This window comes from Numenius arquata, chromosome Z (genome assembly GCF_964106895.1).
Source record: "Numenius arquata chromosome Z, bNumArq3.hap1.1, whole genome shotgun sequence".
Lineage (NCBI taxonomy): Eukaryota > Metazoa > Chordata > Aves > Charadriiformes > Scolopacidae > Numenius > Numenius arquata.
In genome coordinates this window covers 21208292-21232931 of record NC_133616.1, presented here as the reverse complement: position 1 = coordinate 21232931, position 24640 = coordinate 21208292, and the positions used below count along the sequence as shown (strand labels likewise).

Sequence of the window (24640 nt, the reverse complement as noted above, 5' to 3'; positions counted from 1 at the left end):
AAAGCCAAATCTTTTCCATTCAATAAGAAGGGAACTGTTAGAATCTCCTACAAATACATTTTAGAAAAAAAATAATCATGTTTCTCTTTTCATGCTACTTAAATGACAAAGTACTTGTTTGCAGGGGAGCATTTTGATATTAGTAGAAATCACCTGTGTAATTTCTCTAGTGTGAATACCTTTATGGATTTAGCACAAGTTGTCTTGGAAAAGGCTTAAACTTCACTGTGTTCTTATCCCATAAAACAGGTATCCTTCTGAGGCGTTAACACTGATGTAGCTTGTAAATCTTACTTATGCAAATAAGCTGTAGAAAAGGCATTTGCAGTTTCTGTAGCTGGGGTAACATGTACAAGCTGTTGGAATTCCTGTGCCGAAGGGCATGGGTGGTTAGCTGGAACATGAACATCTCCATGGCACAGTATTTTTTAGTAACAACGGCATTCCTTCAGCATTGGTATTGCATAATTTTAGGTGCGTTGTTGAAGTGTTATGTCTTTGCAGTACCTCTAACTTGTTTACCCTTTTCTTAAATGCCTTAAATGTCTCTGCACAGCTGCGCTGAAGCAGGCATAGCCATGTGAAGGAGATGCATATACTAGATCACATTGTCTTTCGAGATTATTTTTTCTTCTTTGCTTTTTGTAAAGCATATTAAAGTGTCTATAAAGCATAGAAGCTTATTCATGAGGAGTGCAGGAGAAGCCCTGAGACTCCACTTACACCAAAACTTGCCAGTTTTATGTATTAGTTGCCCTGACAAAGCATCTTTGGCTGGGACTGCACTTTAGGAATCAGGGAGTGAGTATCAGTATGTTATTTGGAAAATGTACAGATTCAAAGCATGACAAACAAGTGGCAGCTCAATGAAACATAAAATATGGTATGAGATAAATTGTGTGGCTGTATGTGAGGCTGGGATTTCCACCCAGCTTTCTCACTGCTCTTTGCCTGGAGATGTTGGAGAGGCGGGATGCGTTTTTTTTCACAGATAAGGGGAAGGAGTGAAGGTGATGGCAGTGCTCTGGCTGCTGGGTCATTGTTGCTCCCAAGACAGGAGTGGATATGTGTCATGGAAAGAAATGAGGAGAAAGACCAGAAATGGCATTAGCAGATCCTCCCCAACAGCAGTCTCTTAGGAAAAAAATGGACAAAAAGATGGGACTAAGAATGAGTTGCTCTGCCATCCAAGGATGCAATTTTAAGGAGGAAGTAATATTTTTCTTTAGTTCCATATCTTACTCATTTTTCACTTGTGGTTGTTGTGGTTTTTTTTTCTTATTTTGATTTGGGAACGATTATGGCTATCTCACTGTGCTGCACAAGTCACCATAGATAACATTTTACATAACAGTAACATTAAGGGAAGCAGAATAAATGTTTTTTCCATTCCATATGTGACAGGTCTTGGTTCTGCTCTTCTAAGAGAGCCTTCTTTCTAAAAGGAGGTTGGAAGGCCAGAGAATGGGTCTTCTGATGGAGTATAGAACTATTTGGTTCTGAGATTTGGTCACAGTAAAGCCTGAGCAGCTTGTGGGTCAAGTCCTGCAAGTGAAGTGATAATTAAATAACTTCTATTTTATTTTCCACCTCTCCATCCAAATTATAGTTTCTACAAAATATGAGAATTACTGTCAAGCAAAAAAATTGCTGCCAGGGCATTGTAAGGGAATGAGTCATTATAAAAGAGTCCAGGTTAGGGCCCTCTTGTGGTGGTATTTCGTGCTTCTTTGAGAGCTGTTTTGAAAGATTCATTTTAGATTGTTCACTGCAAAGTTGGTTGGAGAAGTAATAGTGAGAGAATCATGTAATTAAAAAAGCTTGCATAAATATGATGGATATTTACGTATCAAGTAGACGTGAAAAAGGTAACATGAAATCTGAGTTTGCTCCACGTTCCTGGAGCTCATGTGCAGTACAAGCTGTGCACACATTCGATTTGTGTGCCAGCGTCTTTTCAGAGGGAAACTGAGCAAAACAGTTTTGTGTCTGTTGAGAAATATGCTGATATGATGAATTAACTGAGTGCAGTAGGTATTTCCACTAACATTGCAATAATTTAAGCATGATTTTAAAGAAGATTGCCTTAATTTTGCCTTAATATTGCCAGCATATTTGTTTGAAGCATTTCCAGGCCAGACATATAAACCACTCTGGTCTGTTGTTTCACAGTTTCTCCCCTTGTAATGCATACATATAGTATGTTTGTGTCAATATGCTGTGGATACATATTGACACATGCATAAAAACATGATACCTATTGCATTTTAATGATGTGAGATAGATGTAAATATATCCAAGTAAAGGTAAAGTATTTATTTTAACATTGTTTTTAGGGCAAAACTTGAAAAGCCTTCTGTTCACATCAGGTACTGACCACAATAGTAATTTCATGGATGATACCATGGGATTGTGGTTACGCATTTGCTTGTGTCAGTTGCCAAGAGGGATAGAGAGATAACCACCTGAGCTATTCATCACTGCTTTCTGCGAAGGCGACCGCCTCCTCAAACCTGCTGTCATAACTGCAGCTGCCACCACACCCGGATCTACTTTTCTCTGATCTAAATTACCTTAACAGTACCTTTTTTGTAATTTACATCATTTTGACAGTGTTGCACTAAGGAGAAAATAAAGATATGGCAGAATATTGTAAACAGCAAAGTATTTTTTGAAGTTAAACTCTTATTTAATGCAGGTTTGGGTTTTTTTATTAGAAACCACTGTATGCATACTGTACTCGTATCATTATGTAGAAGAATTCCTGCAAGAAAACTGTAGGTGAGTGTTGCATCTTAAATATTACCAGTGGCCCCCAAAACACGGGTTGAAATAGGCTGTAATTTTTGTTGCTTTGCAATTGCTCAGGAGGGTCTATTGAAAATACTGCAGCTGTAGAGAATACCTGTAAAGACCCTACTGCAGTATGGTTGAAAATTGGTGGACCACATTGTGACATTTCTATTCTGAAAAAAGTTTAATGTGTTCCTATATATTCATAGCTAATGCTTATATTATCACTAGAGGGCAGTAAATACAAACACTGAATTATGCATTTTACCAGAAAGTCCTTTTTTATTTTTTTTCTAAATAAAAAAATAAAGGACCCTAACTCTTTATTAAACAGCTCAGCTCCTGGGTTTTACTCCGTAGTTCCCTTAAAATGCTTCAGAAAAACATTGTCATCTCAGTCTGTTCTGCAACATAAAATTCTTATATTTGAAGCATGAGAATTATATATTCCCAAATAAAAAGTTCTATAAAATGATATAGCTTAGGCTATTCCGTCGTGTTTAATGAATGTAATTCTGACAAGCAGGAGGTTGCCAAGAAAGCCTTTTTAAAGCAGTGTAATTATGCTACAGTTAGGATCCTTAAAGCTGAGACTCCTTCAGAACAGTTAGGGGTTTGTTCTAATTACAGCCATCGGTTCTCAGCCACTGATGGAGTTCATCTTTTCTTGATATCAGCATAAGACCCAACTTTGTCTCCACCCTTGCTGGTGACTTGCTGTGTGGCAGCTGACTGCTGCAGCTGGAACAATTCCTTGTACTTGTAAAAGTCTCTTTTTTCTTTTTCTCTTTTTTTTTTTTTTTTTTAAAATTCTACATTTGCTCTCCTTCCAGTCAGGGAGTCTTAGATGGAACCCAGAGAAGTTTGGTGAGTCTGGCTGATTTGGCATAGTTTCCTTGTCCCTAGTTGTCCTGCTGCTTCCTCCAGACCAGTTCTGGTTTTTGGCTGGGTTGAGGCCGTCCACAGGCTCTTGCTTGCTGGATCAAACGACCATTCTTTTCTGCTGTGGTCTTCCAGCACTGAGCAGACTTTCCATTTTGTGGGGAGGCCTTCTGCTAGGGTACATGCCATCCTAAATGTCAGACGGAGTTGGCTAATGCTGTGGAAACAGTCTTGTGTTTGTGACCAGTAGGGGTTGGGTTTGACATGGGTGATTATTGCTGTTCTCTGGTGTGTGGAAACCAGCCTAAAAATGCTTTTTGTATTTTCAGACAGGCTTCTCATTTGGCTCGTGAGGTATTGTCAGGCTATCTGTTGCTGTTTGTAACACATATGACCTTGAAAACTAAAATCAGTGATGTGTTTAGTTGTCTTCCTCTTTGTTTTACTTTTTGCTGCTTACTAGGCAATATGCACGACACCTAGCACACTTGTATTCAGGACTGATGCTCAGACATCTCTGAACATTCTTAGTGCAGCTTCGTAGTGAATCCAGGGGTGGCAGCTGAGAGTTAAAAAACACTGTTCTCCTGCCCTCAAAGCTAAACACTTTTTCTGCTGGAGCTCCCATATTGCCCATCACTGATCTGTGGAAGGAAAGACGAAGATCTTACGTCTCCTGCGGGACAGTTCAGAAGTACTGCAACTGAATCAACAAAGTGGCCCTTCAGTCTTCTTCCTGTCCTTTTCCTCAAGCTTGAAACTTTGCCATCTGACTTTCCTGTTGACTGAATGTTCAGGAATCTTTGCCTACTAACAAGAGCCAGAAGGGAACATAGATATTTTATTTCAGAGGATCGAGGTTTCTCCCAGGCTGTTAGGACATAATCCTCTTCCTTGTCAGTAATGTGTTCTGTATCAGGAGCCCTATTCTGGATCTCCGGAAGAATGAGCTTTACTTGAATGTCTTATACTCCATACATTCAGTCTGTATGCTCTACAGCGGTTTATAGGTGATAGGTCCTTCTGGCAAGTTGTGATCATCAATATTTCAGATAAATAAAAGGATGAAAACCTCACTAATATTGGTGAAATCTGCATGCCTTAGCATACGCTTCGAATGATTTTAAAAAAGAGCAACCTAATAAAGTAATTCTTCACATTCTTGTTGAAGGACAGTAAAATTTAGGTTAATAGTAATTTTTTTCTGACTATGGCAATGGTACAGAGCATTATAGAGAGCAAAGAAATAGTTCAAGAAGTATGAGTGCTGACAGCTCCAGAAGTTTGCGCAGAGGTAGAGATTACTGCTTCAATTATAAGAAGGACATTTGAGATAACTCACTGCAATCCTGATTTCATCACAAATGCACAGCTTTTAAATTCTTAAAGTTGCTTTCAAGCAGGGCGTGTTTGTACATATATAAACAGCCTTTGTGATACAAGTTATTTAGAAGGTAGAATTTCTAGAACGAGCATCTGCAATACATTAGTTGAATTGTTGTAGACTCAGGGGGCCAAATGGATTACTTGGTCTTCTGTGTCTCTCGGGTGCCTAATTTGCACATAACTGTAGAAGTATTGAACTCACTGACTTGTGCTTGTCTAATGTATGACTTGCAGTTGGCTAAAATATGTCTTCCAAAAAGAACTGCTTTTCTTGATTGGAAAATACCAAGCAGCAGAGAATCTACCACGTCACTGCGGGTGTACGCTAATTTAATGATTCTCGTCGGTGATCCACATGCCTTGTTCATAATTTGAGTTTGTTTCAGCTCAGTTGGTTTGGGGCAGTTCCAGCCACTGTCCATTGCTGTTTGTTGATTCCTCAGTGCTCGTGAACCAGGTCTGGTATGCTGTATTTCCTCTTTGTCATGGTACTACACAGTAGCCATATTCTTTTTAAGTTAAAAAGCCAAGTTTTTAATTACAGAACATTTTTTCTATCCCCTGAATAATATTTGTAAATTTTTTCCTATGCGCTGTACATGACAGCATTTAGGAAAACAGGGACACTAGAGCTGAATGCACTCCTCCATCACCGGAGTTGCCAGAATGGTGTGTTAGAGTATCTCTCTTTTTATTTAGCATCACAGAAGTCACAGATTTTTAGACGCCACAATATTGCTACGAGATGTCCTGTTGCCACTGTATAAACTCTTCAGGGTTTCTGCTTTCTTCAGTGTAGTCCACCTGGTGGAAACCAGTGACAAATGGTGTTCCTCAGGGGTTGGTACTGGGACCAGTGCTGCTTAACATCTTTGTCGGAGACACGGACAGTGGGATAGAGTGTACCCTTAGCAAGTTTGCCAATGACACCAAGCTCTGTGTGGTGTGGTTGACATGCTGGAGGGAAGGGATGCTATCCAGAGGGACCTGGACAGGCTTGAGAGGTGGGCCCATGCAAACCTCATAAAGTTCAACGAGGCCAAGTACAAGGTCCTGCACCTGGGTCACAGCAGTCCAAGCACAAATACAGACGGCAGAGAATGGATTAAGAGCAGCCCTGAGGAGAAGGATTTGGGGTTGTTGGTGGATGAGAAACTCAATGTGAGCTGGCAATGTCTGCTCACAGCCCAGAAAGCCAACTGTATCCTGAGCTGCATCAAAAAGAAGTGTAGCCAGCAGGTTGAGGGAGGTGATTCTACCCCTCTACTCTGCTTTGGTGAGACCTACCTGTCTGGAAGCCTTAACATAAAAAGGACATGGACCTGTTGGAGTGAGTCCAGAGGTGGGCCACAAAAATGGTCAGAGGGCTGGAGCACCTCTCCTGTGAAGAGAGGTTGAGAGTTGGGGTTGTTCAGCCTGGAGAAGGCTCCAGGGAGACCTTGTAGCCTCTTCCAGTACCTAAAGGGGGCCTACAGGAGAGAAGGGGAGGGACTCTTTGTCAGGGAGTGTAGCGATAGGACGAGGGGTAATGATTTTAAACTGAAAGAGGGGAGATTTAGATTAGGCATCAGGAAGAAATTCTTTACTGTGAGGGTGGTGAGGCACTGGAACAGGTTGCCCAGAGAAGCTGTGGATGCCTGTCGTGGTTTCGGCTGAATTTACCAAAACCGGACCAACAGATGGCCCTTCCCCCCCTTCCTCCCCCCCCTCCCCCAAAAGAGGAGAGAGGAGGAGAAAGAGATAAGGAGATTCAGAAGTTCAGAATGAACTAAACTACTTTAATGAAGAATTAATATTAAAATAAAAATAAAGAAGAAAATAATGAAATAGATACAATATATACAAAACCGTATCAAGCTCCCAGGATGACAGTCATGTCACCGGCAGGCACTGGGGAAGTCCCAGACTGGACTCAGTGACGAATGGGAACTGGATTCCAGCTCTGGAGTCAGCAACACACAGATCGGGATCAAAGACAGATGAACAGACAGAGTCCTCTCTGGACGTCGGCCATCACAGGAAGAGACCTGACCCTTTGATCCCTCAGCCTTCATACTGAGCATGGGGCAGATGGGATGGAATACCCCAGTTGGTCAGGTTTGGGTCACCTGTCCTGTCCGCTCCTCCCCACTGATGTGACCCCTCTACGTTTTTTCCGTTTCCGACCCTCTAAGAGGCAAATAACGAAGTGGGCTGACCTTGGTTGTTATAGCAATAAGTATAAGCAAGGGCCTCCCTGCATACCATTCCTTGGCATGGAGCACAAACGTTGGTCTTATCATTCTGGGAACGAGCAGTTTTCTCCACAATATGCCGTTAATTTCAGAGAGCTAGAGGAGGCCTAGCTGGGATGTAAAGTTACAGAACAGAAAATTGGTTCAGTTTTACTTCAAACCGGGACAATGCCCCATCCCTGAAGGTGTTCAAGGCCAGGTTGGATGGGGCTTTGAGCAACCTGCTCTAGTGGTGGGTGTCCCTGCCCATAGCAGAGTGGTTGGAACTAGATTTTTTTTAAGGTCCCTTCCAACCTGAACCATTCTGTGATTCTATGGTTTGTATTCATGGACTGTGTCCCTCATTGCCAGCTATCTTTGCAGTTGTATTTCTTGAACTGTAGTTTATATGAATGGTACCAACATACTAAACAATGAGGCTGCTGGTGGTGACTTCCACATTGTTATGGTTTGAGAGAACCCATAACAATCTATTGTCATTAGACAATTATTCTATCACCCGATGACCCCTCCCCATCCGGAAAGGGGAATCGGGGAACACAAAGAAACACGAGGGTTGAAATATAAATAGATTTAATAGACTAAGACTAAATAACTAACAATAAAACTAAAGAACCAGTATTAAGCCTGGTACTGATATAAGCTGTACAGGAATTATACTCAGCCAATTCTATCAGCAGGAAGCTGTGCACTCCCAGCAGGGACAGCAGATGTCAGACACTGGGAGCGCAATGGCTTCAGGAGGAAGGGAAGGCCTCAGGGCTCCGGCACTGGGGCAAGGAGTTGTCTGGACCACCGCCATCAGGGAGAGAGCCAGCTACACAGCAAACTTTTCTAATTTATATTGAATGTGACATTCATGGTATGAAATAACCCTGTTGGCCAGCCTGGGTCAAATGCCCAGGCCTTGCTCCTCCTTGTCCCTGCACCTGGCAAGGCTCGAAAGCACTAACCTTGAATCCCACAGAGCCTGCCTGGCTATAAAGTAAATATTTTCACAAATTCAGACACTAGAGTCTTCTAAAAGTGCAATTTTCCCCAATGTTAGAAGAAAAGTTAGTCCTGTGTCTCTCAACCCAGGACACACATCCTCACAGTTTATTTCCCACCCTCACCCCACCCGCCCCCAGTTTTTCTGTTCTCTGGAAGTTTTCACACTGTGGAAGTTTTCATACTAGTGACTTAATTCCAGATCACCAGTGAAGAAATTGAATACCATAAAATAGTCTCAGATGTTGCTGATCCTGACTTAAAACTGTCCTAATAGATGAAGACAGCCTGTTGATGGTTGTTAGAAATGGGTCAATAATCAGGTTCTTAACGAGATTAATGTGTCCTCTCTCAACATTGGGAGTGTGGTTGTAGAATATTATGCAGTATTAAATGCTCTACAACAATGCCAGAATATTACATGTTCAAAAACATAAAACGATATTTACTGGCATTAATTAAATTCCTATTTTTTAGTTCTTTATCAAGCAAATGACTAGAATATGTGTATTTCAGTTTTTCCGTTATTTTACATGGGACTGATGTTTGTGAAGTGGCCTGAAGTTACCCAGCCATCCTCCTTCCAAATTTTAATTGGCACAAAATTAACATTTTTGCAGTCTCAAAATTTACTGAAGCTGAACATCACAGCTCCTGGGATCTCTGCCACCTCTTTTTATGACTCCTGTGGAGAAACTTGTCCAGGCTTGTTGATTAAATAATGGCAAACATTTCCTGTGGCTATTAAGGGACTTCTTCATCTTTCTGCCTTTCAAGGTCATTGTCTTGATTCTTTCAAAATGCACAACAGTGCTCATTAAAAAACTTCTTTTTTTTTCTGAATTATATTGCTACTCAGTTACTGACATTTCAAATAACATCTTTCTCATTTCCATATTCTTTACTTGATTGGAACTGCTGTAGAAAATGTCATTATTCCTTTCTTCCCCATGTTTTATCTTCATGGATGTATGTGTGTATGAAAACACGAATTTCCCTTTCATATTGCTGGATTTCCATTTATTTCTAACATGTTTTTTTTATCTTGAATTACTCTAATTATTTAGTTGTTTGTGGCAGCTATTTGCTGTGCAGTCATCTATCCACCGTAACCTCCTCTAAAGCTAATTATTCACTCATTCCAACCTGGGAATTGAGGATGAAAATCAGCCAAAATGATTACTGTAAATTAGTGCTGGTGTGAATTTCCCAACTGTACATTTCTAAGCTCATAATTTTACATGTAGCCGAAGTCAGAGGGCATGCTTTCAGAGTCAGTGAAGTCATACTAGTAAACTATATCACAGCCATTGGTAGGTTGATGAGGTTGAGGCTGTGGGTCCTAGAATACTCATCGAGATTAGTAATAAGCTGTCAATATCAAGTGTAATTTCCTATTAGCATTATAGTTAAAATGCAGCTAAAATAAATTATTGTAACGTGTGTTGACGAAAAATGTTTTTTCATGGTTTTACATCAAAATCATCTAGCTAGTGGTTCTATAAATACCATCTGTCAATAAATCCTACAAACTAAACTAACTCTTATGATGTCTCTTTGTCTCATACATTGATGGGGAATAAAAAACTGAAGGATGATGTTTTTAGACAAGCTAAACAACTATTGTAATTTACACAACAGCCATTTTAACTATTCCTTATCTGAAACAAGTTCTGTGCTTTGAGGGTCAGTTCTTAGTAAGATTTAAGTAGGAGCCAGCCTTTAAAGTAACAGTGTAAGAGAAGTGATTTTAAAATTTGCCTTTCCAATGTCTTTCCATACTACCTATTGCAACTGAACTTTCATACCCACGTGCTTTGCTTCTTAAGTAGCCATAATGTAATATAATGGCCGTTATTTTAGCATTTTCTAAGTCATAATTGAAATTACCTTCTGAAAGGGGGCAGCATATTTTCAGTTCTCATTGTTGATGCTGGGTAGGTGGCAGCAGTGCTCTCTTGCGGGTGATCAGAAAACAATGCAACACAAGATGTAGACAAGCTTTATGTTCAGCATTACAAAGCTGAGCTGAAAGAATCAGGAGAAGTGTTTTCCAGGAATACTTTTTAGGCTACTTTAATATCTTCCTGAGCCTCCAATAGCCCAGGTCTGTTTTAAAAAGTTAATTGTTTTATATTCATCTAACTGTATAGATCCAGGACAGATATAATTGCATATTAACAGAAAATGCATCAGTAGCGTGTTTGTTCACATGGGGTTTTTTATAACTATTTTAAGGAAAACAATATGCTTTCCATATGAAAATACAGAAGTGCTGGATGATTTGTTGACTGTGTCCAGTTGTCACACTGCTATACATTTCTCTCCTCTAAGGAAGAAATTTGTAAATATATTTTACCCTATTGATTTTTGCAGGTTCGATTCTTTCTGAAGCACTTAGTGTTGCTGACATTGCTGTGTAGCATCACCCAGAGAAGTAGAAACCACTTCGCCAAAAGCTCCCCTGTGACCACTGTCGGTCAGCATCTTCCAGTGAATCAGCAGTGTGGGCTTAGGCTGAGCACTGCACCTCATTCAGCTTGTCCTCAGACATTTGCCCATTGTCATATTGGGAAACTCTCCCTTCTTTTGATACTGCAAAGACTCAGAGATTTGCTGCAGTAGTGCATATGCCTTGCACAGAATGGTGCAAGGTAACGCATTCTCCTTTTAAATCTTGGTGTCTGAGTGGCAGATGGTGGGATATTTTATTTAATGCTCTGAGTCAGCTCATTGACAAACTCCACTTTCAGTTAATCCCTTTTTTTTTTTTCTATGATGTATAGCTGTAATTGATTATATTAATCTGCCAAGGCAGAAAGAGCAAAAGTTGAATAAATACAGTGAGAATTTGAGGACTCATTATTTCACTTCTGACTTCTCCATGGAAACTTAACATTTACTGGGAATTGTTAGACACATGACTTTATCTTAACAATAACTGCTTTTACCTCTTAAAATAAAAAAAGCAGTAGAAACTGTCAGAGTGGCCCAATGGTCTAAGTAGATGGGGTTTTAATCTAGATGGCATAAAAGCCAAAAACATTTTCATTGTTACAGCATGTCACAGGCTGCTCAAGAAACAACATAGCTGTTATTTCTGTTGTTTTTTCTTCACAAAAACCTCTAAATATACTTTCCTTCCCTATGAAAAATTAAAACCACCAGGCAATCCATATGAATATACACAATACTCATTTTAACTGCTTGGATGGCGCACCCATTGAAGAGAAATGGTAAATGCTGCTGAAATGAGGAGACTGTAACCCAATTATTTTTGAATGACGTGTGAATGCTGCAGGCGGGGATGCCATTATTAAATGGCATTTGCTGTTAAAAAAAAGAAAAAAAAGAAATACCCCATGCCCAGGAGAGTCCCCAGCGCTGGCCAATGGGAAATTATCATACATCATGTTGCCAGCCCCTCGAATTTTATCTTTTAGGGTGGCATACTATTGGCTGCTAGTTAGGCTCTATGGGAGGGATTACTGGCACTGTTTGTGGCTTCCCCTTCAGCTCCTTATTTGGTAGCTGTTGATAGAGGAAGGCTTTCCAGCAGCTGAGCATCTTGACATACATTATTCATTAAGTCCTGGTGTTCAGGAAATATGCATATCCCTAGCTCTTCAGATATTTCTTCAGCTCGTACAATATGTCTCTCTTCAACGTTGCCTCTGAATGCTTGGAGTTTTACAAATGGCATTTGTACAATCGGAAGACCATGCGGTTGGATTTCATTTCAGTATGCTTCCTGTGCACAGTGTTGCTGAGAACCTGAAGATCAGCAAAAAGAATTAGGAGAGAAGAGAAGGAGTCTTTCTTCTTGGAAGTCTTTTGCAGTATCAGATAGCAAAGAACTGATTAGCTTAGATTGGTAGTATAGGAAAAAAATAATCAAAAATGCCTGAGGCAAACTATTTACTCTCAGTTTCTTGGGGCTACATAAAGGTAGGATTTTGTTTTACCTTTTAAGAACCTTGATTTGTGATGCATGACTGTGTGATCACTGGACAGCATGAGTATTTTTGGGTGATATGACTTATGAGTAATATGAATATAAAGTAAAAAATCAGAAAAGCAAGCCTTTGTTCAGCAACGAGAATGAACTGCACAGTATAGAGTCTGAGAAACTGTGCTGGGACTTTTAAAATAATGTTGCTTCAGTGGATAATCAGACCAAGTCTAAAGCCAAAGAAATTCAGAAGATTTTTGTTTTCTTTTAGAAAAAGATTGCTACAAAACTGTTTTTCTAGACATTAAAAGATTTCAGAAAAAAACAACCCGCAAACCTCAAAACTGAGATACCATACAACAGGAGAGAGCATGAGTAAAGAGGCTGAGGATAATGGGTGAATGCGTGACCCGTACTAGTTTTATTAGCTGAAGAAATGTGAAATTATCAACAGTATCTTCCAGCAGCATTTTTTTGTTAGTCTCTGTGTGTGACAGCTTATTGATTAAAGCACTGGAAATTGTCATCTTCTAATATTGATCTACATTATTATGAAGAGCAGCTTTGAACTAGCTTGAAACTGCAATACTGCTAGAAAATAGAATTAAATAACCTTTCTTCTCTTTTATGGAAAAGTTTTGCACCGAGGAATTAAATCAATACGCCTGTCAACATACAGAACTGAAATTCAATTAGTACAAAATCACGTTTGGGCTTTGTTTTAGCCCTATTTATGTGTTTATGCTTAAAAAAAATTATGTCGCCTTTATAACTGTTATCAAGTGTGTAAAAAAGGAAAAAAGAAACATCATCCTATGCTTGACATAAAGTAACTGTTCCAAATGATCCGGTTTTAAAGAAAATTTTGACTTCTCCTGAACTAGAGAATGTGAGTGTTTAATTAAATGACTAAAAATAATCAAGCATTATATTCACACCTGACTGAATCTCTTACGCTTGCTTGTATTAATACCCAATCTTATCATAGATTTATTTTTTTTTTAAATAGAGATGTAAAACCTTCATTAGGTCATTGTGTCCGATTAGGTCATTGTGACCAGTCTCTGCTGATGCAGAACTGTTACAGTATATTCTCAAGGATTTTGATCAGTCATCTGTGAAGAAATTGGATCCCATTATGCTAGTGAGGTGAATTCCTTTCTTGTTTACCAGAAAATAAGATGAAATTACTTTCCATTCAGCTAAAAGTGAGGTATTTATTGTCATTTACTTGGAAGTATTTCCTGCATGTCCAGGCAGCTGCTGTCATGTTCCTGCTTGCTAAATTAGAAAAATTCCATCACCGATCTTAAAAAAAAAAATCACTCTTACTGTTTAGCCTTTAAAATAGATAGATTTTTTTTTTTTGCTACTTGAAGTTCAACAGAGAACATGGTAGCAGTAATTGATTACACATGGAGAAAAATGTCCTCTGTGTAGGCAGTGTTCTATACTGTCTATAGACAAGGATTTTAGTTAAGAAGCTAAATGGTACTTGACCACAATTTCAGTACAGTGCTTTTTGAGCTCATAGTATACACATTATAGGAAAAATGTGAAGAGAGGCAAAGAAGATCTTCTTTTTATGACATTCAAAGCAATCATTTATAGTACGTATGAAATTCTAAGGAAGAATGAAACATGTTAGTCTCAGGGATCATTATATGTGTTTACATCCTTTATTATACATGTGTTTCGGTAATTTCTGCATGTAATTTCAGGCTGTACTTCATTATCTTCTGCTAATTATATTTCAGAGAATGGTTGTCATGTGGAGTTATGTACCCCTGGCTTTCATTGAGTATTTTTCCTTCAACAATGAGCACCACTGTCACAATGCCAGGCTTAGAGATATGTACCTCACTATAGCTTATGTATAAAACCCAGTGCATGACCTTGGTAATTAATTAAACACATGGGCTTCAAACCGAAATCTTTAGTTACTAAGAATGCCATTTATGTATTCAGAATGCTGCTAAAATCAAAGATAGTTTTGCATTGATAAGCAATATAAACAGAAGCCTTACATTAATTTGTAAGGTTGACCTATTTTAAGTTCCTTGTCTTGTTTTTGTAGAATACAAGACTTTCCAAATCCAGTAAAATAATATAGTCTATTCTTTTTTGAGTTACAAACGTCTTTTAAAAATACCATTGATAGATATTTCAGAAACAAAATATAGTCATGTAAGTTTAATGTTCCAAGTATTGAATGAGTGTTTCCTGTATGTATCCAATGCATGTGAGCTTTTAGAAATGCTACCTAGCAAAGAGGCAGCCAGAAGGGTTGGAACTGTTTGGGGTGGGCTTGGGAGCCAGTGCAAGAAAAGGCTCCAGGTGCTCTGGAGTGCAGAGTGCTCTCCAGGTGCATTTTTGGTTCCAGCCTCCACTGGGATTGGAGCTTGATTAACACTCAAATGGAAGGACAGGCAGGATGGGGCCAGTTTGGTCCGTGGATTACCTTCTGTGCTGCTGCCAAAGGTTGTAGTGGAGACAGCCTCTTTACAGTCCTTGAGATGCAGCAGGTAACCTGGTCAGGAACAGAAAGCCTGGGTGGAAGAGGCCCTACCAGGACAGGGCATCTACAGCAAGGGTGGTTCTGCGTGCTTCCTCTCCCCACACCACTACCTGCAGGTTGCATATTTACTTAAGCTTTTGTTACTGAGGCAAGAGCTTCACGCCATAAATGTGAAACGTTCTAAAGTGTAATTAATAAACCCCATATGTATTAAGCATGCAGCCCAAACTTTTTCATGGCTACAAATTGACTCGGGTTGGATCTTTGCTATGTCTTTGGAGTTGAACTTGAAATATCTTTCTGGTATAGATGCAGAATCTTTCCAAAATTGTATCAGTGCTCTGGTTGCCGTCTGGGAACATGATTACTGCAAAAGTTTGTCTGAATTCTTTTATATACCTTTGCTGACATCAGAAAAGTATCCCATTTTTTCTTCTAAAATCTCATGTATATTTATCCTAGGTTGACAGCGGTAATATATATGCTGAGATATGCACACATTGGCCTTCAGCCCAGAGGGACCTAAACTACCAAACTTAATTCCTCACTTGTAGTCCGTGCTTCGGAGGTGACCACTATTTAGGAAACTGTTCTTGTCTCGTCAACATATGCACTTTTATTCCCATGTATTACAGTTCTTCCTCTATCAGACTTCCTAGGCTTTTATAAGGAGGTAAAAGTGCACATGTACTTTTGTCACTTCGGGAGGTTTTTAATGTTATTTGAATATTGTGCCTGTGTTGTGGGTCATGTCCCCTGTCCCTCCCTTCCCCCATACTGAAAGTAAAATCATTAAAATAATAGAAACAAATGAAATTAAAACATTATGTTTAGGGAAATATTTTTAGAATTTTTTTCAGACAGTACTCTTATGTTGCTGTAACATCAGTATTCAGCAGTGAAGAACTGTATAGTTGGCTTAATGGACATTTTATATCCTGTACATTTCTAGAGGACATTTTCTAGACTATAGTCAAGGGTTGTGATACTCCAAAGGGCTATATATGTGTCATTTTTCCAATCTAACAATGTCTAGTTTTAACATGGGAAAATACTTCTTTCTGAGGAAGAATACAATATATACATACATCAGCCAAAAACCTCTGCTTCCTCCCCATGATGAGCTGACAATATCGTAATAAAAGTATATGGTGTAAATGTTTATTAGTAACAATAGTTTTGATGTGTTATGATTGATTTTCTTCAACTGGGGTATATGGCATTCAGATTTTTTAAATTCTCATTTAAAATGTTACCTTTATCATTTACTGTTAGTGGCAAGGTGGTTTCGTGTCTTGTTTGACTTGTTCTGAATAAAGTGCTACATGTTATTTCTAAGAGGACAGTATGGACAGCCTAGCTAGGTTTCAAGCACTTAGGAGGTGTCTGCTGGATGACTGAAATAGTGTTGACTCACGGATGTAACAGAAACTTGGGTGATTGCAATTAGATCTTGTGGGAGCCATATGAAAGTTAGAGTTTCATCATAAAGTAATTGTGCAGGGATGTATCAATATATGGAAAGCTGACACTCTTTGAAGCAGCAACTACCTATGGGTTCACTTGGGCCCAAATGAAGTCTTTGAGAAATAGGTAAAACCAGGAGAAAGTAGGGGCTTTGGTTTTGATTATTTTTTTTCTTAGAAAAAAGGTATTTTTTTTTCCCCAAGGGAAAGTTATTAAACATCAGAGGATTAAGTGACATACAGATATACCGAAACAGGGTATAATCAAAAAAATGCCTAAACATCTTGATCACTGTTCTTGGGATTTTTTTATGTTCTCAAACAGCATTATTATTCTGTATCAGCAACAGCTGTCTGCATGTGGTCTTCAGCTTAATCTGTTTCAATGTAGATGATGGTTGTAAGGCTTTGTTTTGTAATTAGAAAATCAAAACTGTTTTTTAAACGTCTTCATCCAGATGTTTTCAAAATAAATGTCAATTAAAGCTTTGTTGCTGTGGCGTCAGCAACATGTGAAAGAGTATGAGGAAATCATGCTGCTACAGTTCTTCAAAGCCAAAGGCTTCTCCCATTGAATTTGCTGTTAGCAGGAGGGCCTTGCAGAAGCTGGGGAACTTATTTTACTGTACATGCATGTTCAGCAGCAACGCAGACTGTTCTGCAGGTTTCATGCTGATCATTGAGCTTTAATGTTCTGGTGACTTTCGGGGCAATGGGAGGTGGGAAGACAAGGCTTTGCATCAGATGAGGGGGGAGCATGGCATTAGAAAAGATTACCATACACCTTCCATTTCTTGTGGACATCCATGCAAGAAATATTTAGTTGGAAATTCTTAAAGAACTCCATAAGTTCCACAAGATGATTCCCAGTATGCAATAACAAACCTCTTTATCTGCTCCCCACAATTAAATTTATGATTTGGAGAAAAAAAATTTAAAAATCCTTCCTATTTGTTGTGTCAGGTAGCTGCAGAAAAAGCATATCACAAACGAACACTACTTCATTGTCCTTTCAAAGCTGGGAAACTTTTAAGGAAGGTTCCTGAAGAGTATGCACTAGTGGTGGCTAGATGGTCTTTTTCCAAAGTGCAGAATGTGACCCGGTAGTGTTGCTCTGCAGCAAAAACAGCATTGCAAAGTCGGGCGTCATCAAAAAGGGTTTACTAGGAAACAACCAGGCATACGTGGACCTTTTCAGTTGGGATCCAATGAACTAGCTGGATCAAATTAAGGGAGAATATTTGAGCCATAATGGATATACTGATGACATGCCTGGAAGTTAATGTGATTTTGTCAACTTCTGACATTTTATTCAGATTCCTATACACAATATTTAATTTAGAGCTTCAGTTTCTGGATACCATCTGGAGACAAGCCATTCCATGAGATCTTCAGTTTTTGCCTTAAATAATTCTGTTTCTTACCTTCATGCGTACAGAAGAAAAAGCATGCAAGTGTGATTTAAGCATGTAAAAACTTTAAAGATAGGCTTTTAAAAAGACTTTTGGGATTTTTGGGCTAGTTAGTTTACTGCCTGGCAAGCTTGACTTGTTTTTTTAACATTTGGCATTGGTGACAAAGATCAGACCTCACTTAGAGGCTGATACTGATTTCATGCTGAATGTGTAGCCCTGTGGTTCATAGTATGTGCAGCTGTATTTGCGGTATGGTTCTAATTTTCAGAAATGTGTTGCATGCTTGCTAGTACACGGCTGTTATCTGAGATCAAAGCTGAGCCTTTGGCTTGTGAGTAAAGTAGGATTCAGTCTTTGTAGCTCAGAAGCTTCCTGAGCTGATGGCATGTCAAGATGGCAGGAAAATGCAGTGGCTAATGGTTTGAGTCTTATATTAAAGGTAATTTTTATTTGGCACACTGAGCAATACGGTAATTGGTGATTTACAAAGACATCGGGAATAACACCTTTCACTATGCAAGCCCTCTTTAAAGAAAGGGCTTTGATGATTCCAGTACAATGGAAAGGAGGTGGTTAATATTTAGTTCAGTGCTTTATCTCATATAGAAAAATAAATTACTGGTTTTCAACATAGAGGAATGTTTATAGGGATATATACTAAGGATAGCTATTGCTTGATGTAATAAATAGTCGTAACTGGGTGAACAAGGTGAAGATGATTCTGAAAATGGCACAAATAATTTGACTTTGTTAAGAGAAAAGATGACTGAGAAACCTAACAATAAAATAAGAGGATGGCCCAATGGGAGGCAAAATTCAGTAGTGATGGATGCTAATTTACATTGGCAAGAGTTGTTTGAATTGTTAATAAATATTGCTGAGTTCTATTCGTTGATAAATTTAAGGCAGAGCTATAGTCAATGAAAATGCATGTAAGATGCTAGAGGTGTATTATATACTTAACCTGTTGAACACAATGCCACAAGTTGTCATTTAAACCTGCAGTCTAGAAGGAATCAAGAAAGGCTCAACGATGAGTACCTAATCAGTTGCACATTTTGTGAAATGTTAATGTTCATCTCTATGCTATAGAGTGCCTAGCGTGAATTGCTAACTTAGAAGGAAAAGGAAGGTGTTTCCACAGATGGGTATTTTCTACTCCAATGTTTCATACAGATACTGACAATTTTCTGAGATTATGGAACAGTCAAGTCATTGGGCTGATGCAGTATAATAATTTTAAGTCAGAGACAACAAAACCTATCTCTATTCATATTGGTATGTAGGAAAACAGTAAGATATTTTGATTGTTTTGAGCAGTGCTGTCAAATATATTTTAGTAGATTAATGATGAGAGGTAAGAGAAACGTGAAATACTACAAAATGAATTGCAAAAAATGCACAAATAGATTAATTTACAAATATGATAAGAGAATCCTAGTAGAGAAGGGGTCCTATGTAAATAAACTTGTATTTTCTCTCCAAATTAAAAAAATGAAAAGACAGCAATATTAATTATTTGTGTGTATATGTATGTCTTATAGTTTTCAGTTACTAGTAGGACCCTGTGCACTAGTAGTTGGATCACTATGCAGTATTTTAGGAGGTTAATTATTATGTTGTCCGACCCACAAATAAGTTAGTAGGGCAGAGCAATGTTACATGCGATTTTTGATTTATTCTTAATGTGATGCCCTTTCTCCAATTGTAAATTGACTGCATTTTCTTATCAACTAAAATACATCTTGATTGCTAATTTTGTGGTTTTTTGTTTTGTTTTGTTTTCCAGTTTAAAAGAATGCTCAACCGGGAGCTAACCCATCTATCTGAAATGAGCAGGTCAGGCAATCAGGTCTCAGAGTATATATCGAACACATTCTTAGGTAAGACAATGATGGGAGTTACATTTTTTGCCTTTTTTTTTTTTTTTGTAATCTCTCTCTGGGCTGTGATGTATCTTAAAAGCAAGTAGCTTTCCATATTAATACATGTTTTCAGAAGTGGTACATTTAGTATCTTAACTGTTCAGTCTTTGAGCAGGGAGATCACGTTAGATCCATTTCCCTACAGCTCAATTAGTCTGTGTATGTAGTTTCCCTGTGTGTGCAATATTAAGAAATTAATATATAATTAATTAATTATATATTTAAAATAATTCTTCCACTCTGTTTCTCTTATGAAAGTTACTGCAAAGAGGCTTCAGTGTGCTGGTAGCACACAAGCACAAGTAACCTTATAAAAATCTCATAGCACACAGTTCTGATGCTTCGGTGTTCCCTGCCCGCACATGAACGGGTGTATGAATATCACTAAGTCAACATCTGAACAGACTGCTGCCAGGAGAATTTGTGTGGCTCAAGAGCTTGGCGTGGTGGGATGCGAGCATTAAAAAAAGCCCAAAACAATATTACAGAGCATGGTTCCTCCTCTATGGCTTTGCAGAAGAAGGTGTACCTATTTTTTTGCTAAAACTGGTGAAAAATAATAAAACTTGGTTCCATACTGTTGATTTTGAACATGAAGATAAAGATAATATACCAGCCTCAATCATCTTTGGAGCAAAACACCATTGGTTCATAAAGACTGTGTATAAGTGGAAGCACAGCTGAATACATCTAAATTAGGATAACAAGGACTTCAAAAGGAGCCATTCATACGTGTTAAGATACATCTTGTTTTGTTTCTGGTATATCAAGTATGTGATATACCATAGCTGCTGCTTTTTCTGTTGTGGTTTTTTTTTTTTTTAAGAAGCTGTGTTTTTTCAAGTACATTTTATCCTGCTTGTCGCCATATCCTAAGTGGATGGCTTAACGTGTCTGTTCAGTTTACCCATGATTGCAGCAGCGTGCCTGGGCACTGCGGCACGGCAGGGTTTCAGACAATAAAAAAAGGGATGAGCCTCTGTCGTGGAGAAGCAATATTGCACAGCTCCAGGAGCCCTGAAAGTCACAGTGGGCGGTTGCCTGAGAAGATGACCCACTTAGGCTGAAAAGACTGAGATATCAGTTTCTGCTTGCTTTTGCTTGAAAACTTAAGGCTCGTTTTGACAGGGTAAGGAAATACATCTCTCAGCCTTTCATGTGAGACCTCAGTCTGGAATGGAAAGAGGCAATGGAAAGGCAATTAGTTTTAAGTTACTGAGCTGTGGGTACTGTTTTGTGGCTGCATGAAAAACTAGGATACTTAAAATTGTAGGTACAAGAGGAATACAACAGGGAAAACATTTCATCTACAGAACTGTTGCTTAAATAGATTATTTTCACAACATGCGGTTTAAGTATATAAGTTCTGAGGAACAATGTGAAGAGGTAAAATATTCTCTCCATAGAAAATCTTAATGAGTCGAGTTAGTTGACATTTTTAGTACATAATCTATATCCTAAATATCTAGAGACTTTCTCATGTTTGAAAGTTAGGAACACGTCATGAGAAAACTGGCTTTTCCATTCTTGTTCTTAAAGTAAAAAGACCGTTTTCCCAAGTAGGGCTAAAAGACATGAAGACATGTATGACGTTATCCATAATGACAACAAGTATATTCATTGTGTAAGAATTAAGCCTCCTACATTAAGTATGATAATATGCAAGATTTTTATTTTTCAGTATCATTAACCTGTTTCCCTATGAGGAAAATGTAAGAAAACCTGCCTATGAGCATAGCGCAACTAGGGTCAAAATGGCAAGCTGTCTTTTCTGGATGTTCAGATGGGCGCAAGATCCTTTGCCCTGTGCGCTCATAGTTATAAAAGCAGAGGCAGCCCCATGGAATCCCTCTGGAGATCTAAAGTCGTTCAGACAGACACTTCCTTTCACTTGAGTTAGCCTGACAGCTCAGCTTACGAACCTCCCTTTGATGGGTCTATGCTTTGTGCATATGACTGAAATCATAAACATCAAAGCATGAACACGAGTCCCTGCTCCTCATCTGTTGTCGGTTTGCACCAGTCAAGAGCTGCAGCGCTCTGCCTCCCCCTTTTCTTGGTGGTCCGTGTGTGGAGAGTGGTGAAGGATGGCAGGGGCAATCGGGGAACAAGGTGCCGCAGGCTAAAGCTTGGTGACATTTCCCCAGTCTCTTCTTCACTGTGATTTGTTTGGAATTTGAGGTGTCCAGTAAATGCGACTGCTAAAGGGTAATTAAAAAAAAAAAGAAATGGAAAAAGAAAGAAAGTGAAGAAGCAAACACAATAACAATCTGGTAATTAGAAATGGACTTGCTACCCCTGTCTGGTTTCAGTGTCTTTACTGAAAATGACTATTGCAGGAAGGAAAAAATAGACATGTATTAAAGAGCCCAATTTATTATTATTTTTTTAATGTCTTTTGCTTTAAGGTGCTATTTAAAATGTAGTTTTCTCTAGGCTCCTATACTAGAAACCTCTGTTCTGGATTTTCCTAGTTTTGCTGGAATATACCTTGAGTACTAGAAAAAGTGCAGGTTCATTTCAGAAAAGAAGGGATAGTTTGTAGGGAGTCATTAAAACTGTGTGAAGTACAGTACAAATAAAAAGAACAAAAATTAATGCAAAATCCAGGCTGTTTTGGAGTCCTTTGTTGCACTAACTTGGGTTTCTTTGGGGACCACAGATACCTACAGTGCTCCTCATCCCGGTACTGATCAATTGCCTAAATATACTCTCAGTTTAATCCTTGCCTGAAGTTTTGATGGCACATATGTTGAGGAGGTATATGAAGTGATGCCACTGATACTGCTGTAGAGGCAAAAGCCCACAGCAAAATGTTGGGTTTTCGCATCAGTCCTTTTGTTGGTACTACTTGCCCTGGTTTTCCAGAAGGTGCAGAAATGCCCTGCATTACTGGCAGGAACTGCCTCTACAGCCAAAGCACTTGTAGATGTGGCTGGCAAAAGGCTCTCTGATTTGCGCAGAGTCTTAACACAAACAGGACCATCCCCACGTACTAGGTCCTTTGAGTCCTGAAAACGTTTGTAAAGGTTTACATGAGATACCATTTTGATTGTTTTTGAAATACAATTTCAGAGAATGTGTTTCCTGGAAAAGAAGAAATTTTAGATGTTCTTGCGAAATGGAGGTTTAGGTTTCTGTTCAGTTATAATAACATTTTTATAATGAAAGGACCGACCCTCTGTATTAGAGCTAGGGGTGCAGGAGAAGTGGAAATCAGGCAGTCACAAGTCACATTTAAAGCCAGATCAGAACTAATGAGACAATTTGTGAAGTACAGATCTCCCTATACTGAGGTATAGGTCTATCTTTATTTTTTCATGGTTTTACTGCTTTTGATATGAAGTATCTGTTGCAAAATCTTCAAACATGAAAATAAAAAAAGTTTTGTTAAGAATTGCAATACCCATAAGATGCAAATCAGCAGTGAATTTTGTAATATTTATACTTCCCCTAAAAAGTATTCTTTTTCTTCATTCTTTTGAAGATAAACAACATGAAGTTGAAATCCCCTCTCCGACTCAGAAAGAGAAAGAGAAAAAGAAGAGGCCAATGTCCCAGATCAGTGGAGTCAAAAAACTGATGCACAGCTCCAGCCTAACTAATTCCAGTATTCCCAGATTTGGAGTTAAAACAGACCAAGAAGATGTTCTTGCCAAGGTAGAGAATATGTAAATCCTGGAATTGAAAGTAATGAATTAAAATACAGAGGCGACTTGTCAGTATTATTCCATTCTCTGCTTATAACCATTAATTTCAAGCTGTAACGCCAAAGGCTAGTCTCACTTGAAATAATATAAATTTGGTGAAGTGGAAGAATAACAAGTAAAATAAGAATTAGGCCATGAGGGTTAATTTCCGCATAACCAGGATTTCAGCAGGAGATGGAATGTAAATTATCATTTCTGTATGTGGTAATAAAGCTGCTTATTCCTAAATAAACATAATCTGGGGATTCATAATCTGAAGAATGAAGAGTAAGCATACCCTATACTGTCACAGGAATGAAAATATATGGCAGCCCTATGGTTTTTTTGAAAATGCACAACTGGTATATAACACTAGAGCTATCCTTCCAGGTCCTGTCTTTTGCTGTATCATTTTACTGACATCACGGGTGGTCTTGGTTTTAGTGACATTTCCCATGATTATTGTACCAGCAGCTAACTACTTGGCCATAATCTAAAACTGGCATAAAGTGATTAGGCATTTAACTTCAGTGGTTTGCATTTTGAAATATGCCTGTCCTTATGTTTTCAGGAATGTCCCCCTTTATTTGAAGAGTGTTTCTGAGAACCAGGGAGGCAGCAGCAGAGCCATAGCATCTCTGGAGGTTTCCTCCTCACTGAACTCTGCTGTCACTGGGCAGTGAGATAGCAAAGTGGGTCAGTTCAGCTCATTCAAGATACTGTAGCATTTTTCCCTCTGGAGCAATCCACTTAAGAGGCAGTCTTTTCTGCTTAGTGAATTAAAATCCAAAAAGTTGGTAGCTGCAAATTCACATATTGCAAGATTAGTAGCACCAGCTTTTCCCTTTCCAGTGTTTAGTGTATAACTTCCACAGCAGCAAGGTTTGAATTGCTGGAATTTGCATGTGAGGTTTCAATGTGGCTGTTGTTTCATTCTGCTCTAGGAGCTAGAGGATGTGAACAAATGGGGCCTTCAGGTTTTCAGAGTAGCAGAATTATCTGGAAACAGACCTTTGACAGTCATCATGCACACCATTTTTCAGGCAAGTAGCAGCAGCTCTGCTGCTTTTTGGTTATCTTAGAGATTTTTCTGTGCTTTTTAATCTTAATTGTTTCTCTTTTCCTTCTCTAGGAGCGCGACTTGCTGAAAACATTTAAGATTCCAGTAGATACTTTAATAACTTACTTGATGACCCTAGAAGACCATTACCATGCAGATGTGGCATATCACAATAACATACATGCTGCAGATGTTGTTCAGTCAACCCATGTCCTGCTGTCAACCCCAGCATTAGAGGTAATTGAGGTGGGAAAGAGGCAGGCATGAGAGAAAGGGACATACTAAGACTCTTCTAAACTAGATATCAAAGACCTTAGTTTCTGCAATATT

At 38.7% G+C, this 24640-nt stretch overlaps 1 protein-coding gene across 1 annotated transcript in view; it reads left to right on the top strand.

Annotated features, from left to right (window-relative positions):
* The window catches only part of PDE4D (phosphodiesterase 4D), a 409381-nt gene that overhangs the window by 372591 nt on the left and 12150 nt on the right, over positions 1-24640 (top strand). Inside the window, exons 7-10 of the mRNA XM_074166434.1 lie at positions 19426-19519; positions 23049-23221; positions 24195-24293; positions 24383-24547. Of these exons, the coding sequence (XP_074022535.1) occupies positions 19426-19519; positions 23049-23221; positions 24195-24293; positions 24383-24547 (531 nt within the window). The remainder of the gene's footprint in view (positions 1-19425; positions 19520-23048; positions 23222-24194; positions 24294-24382; positions 24548-24640) is intronic.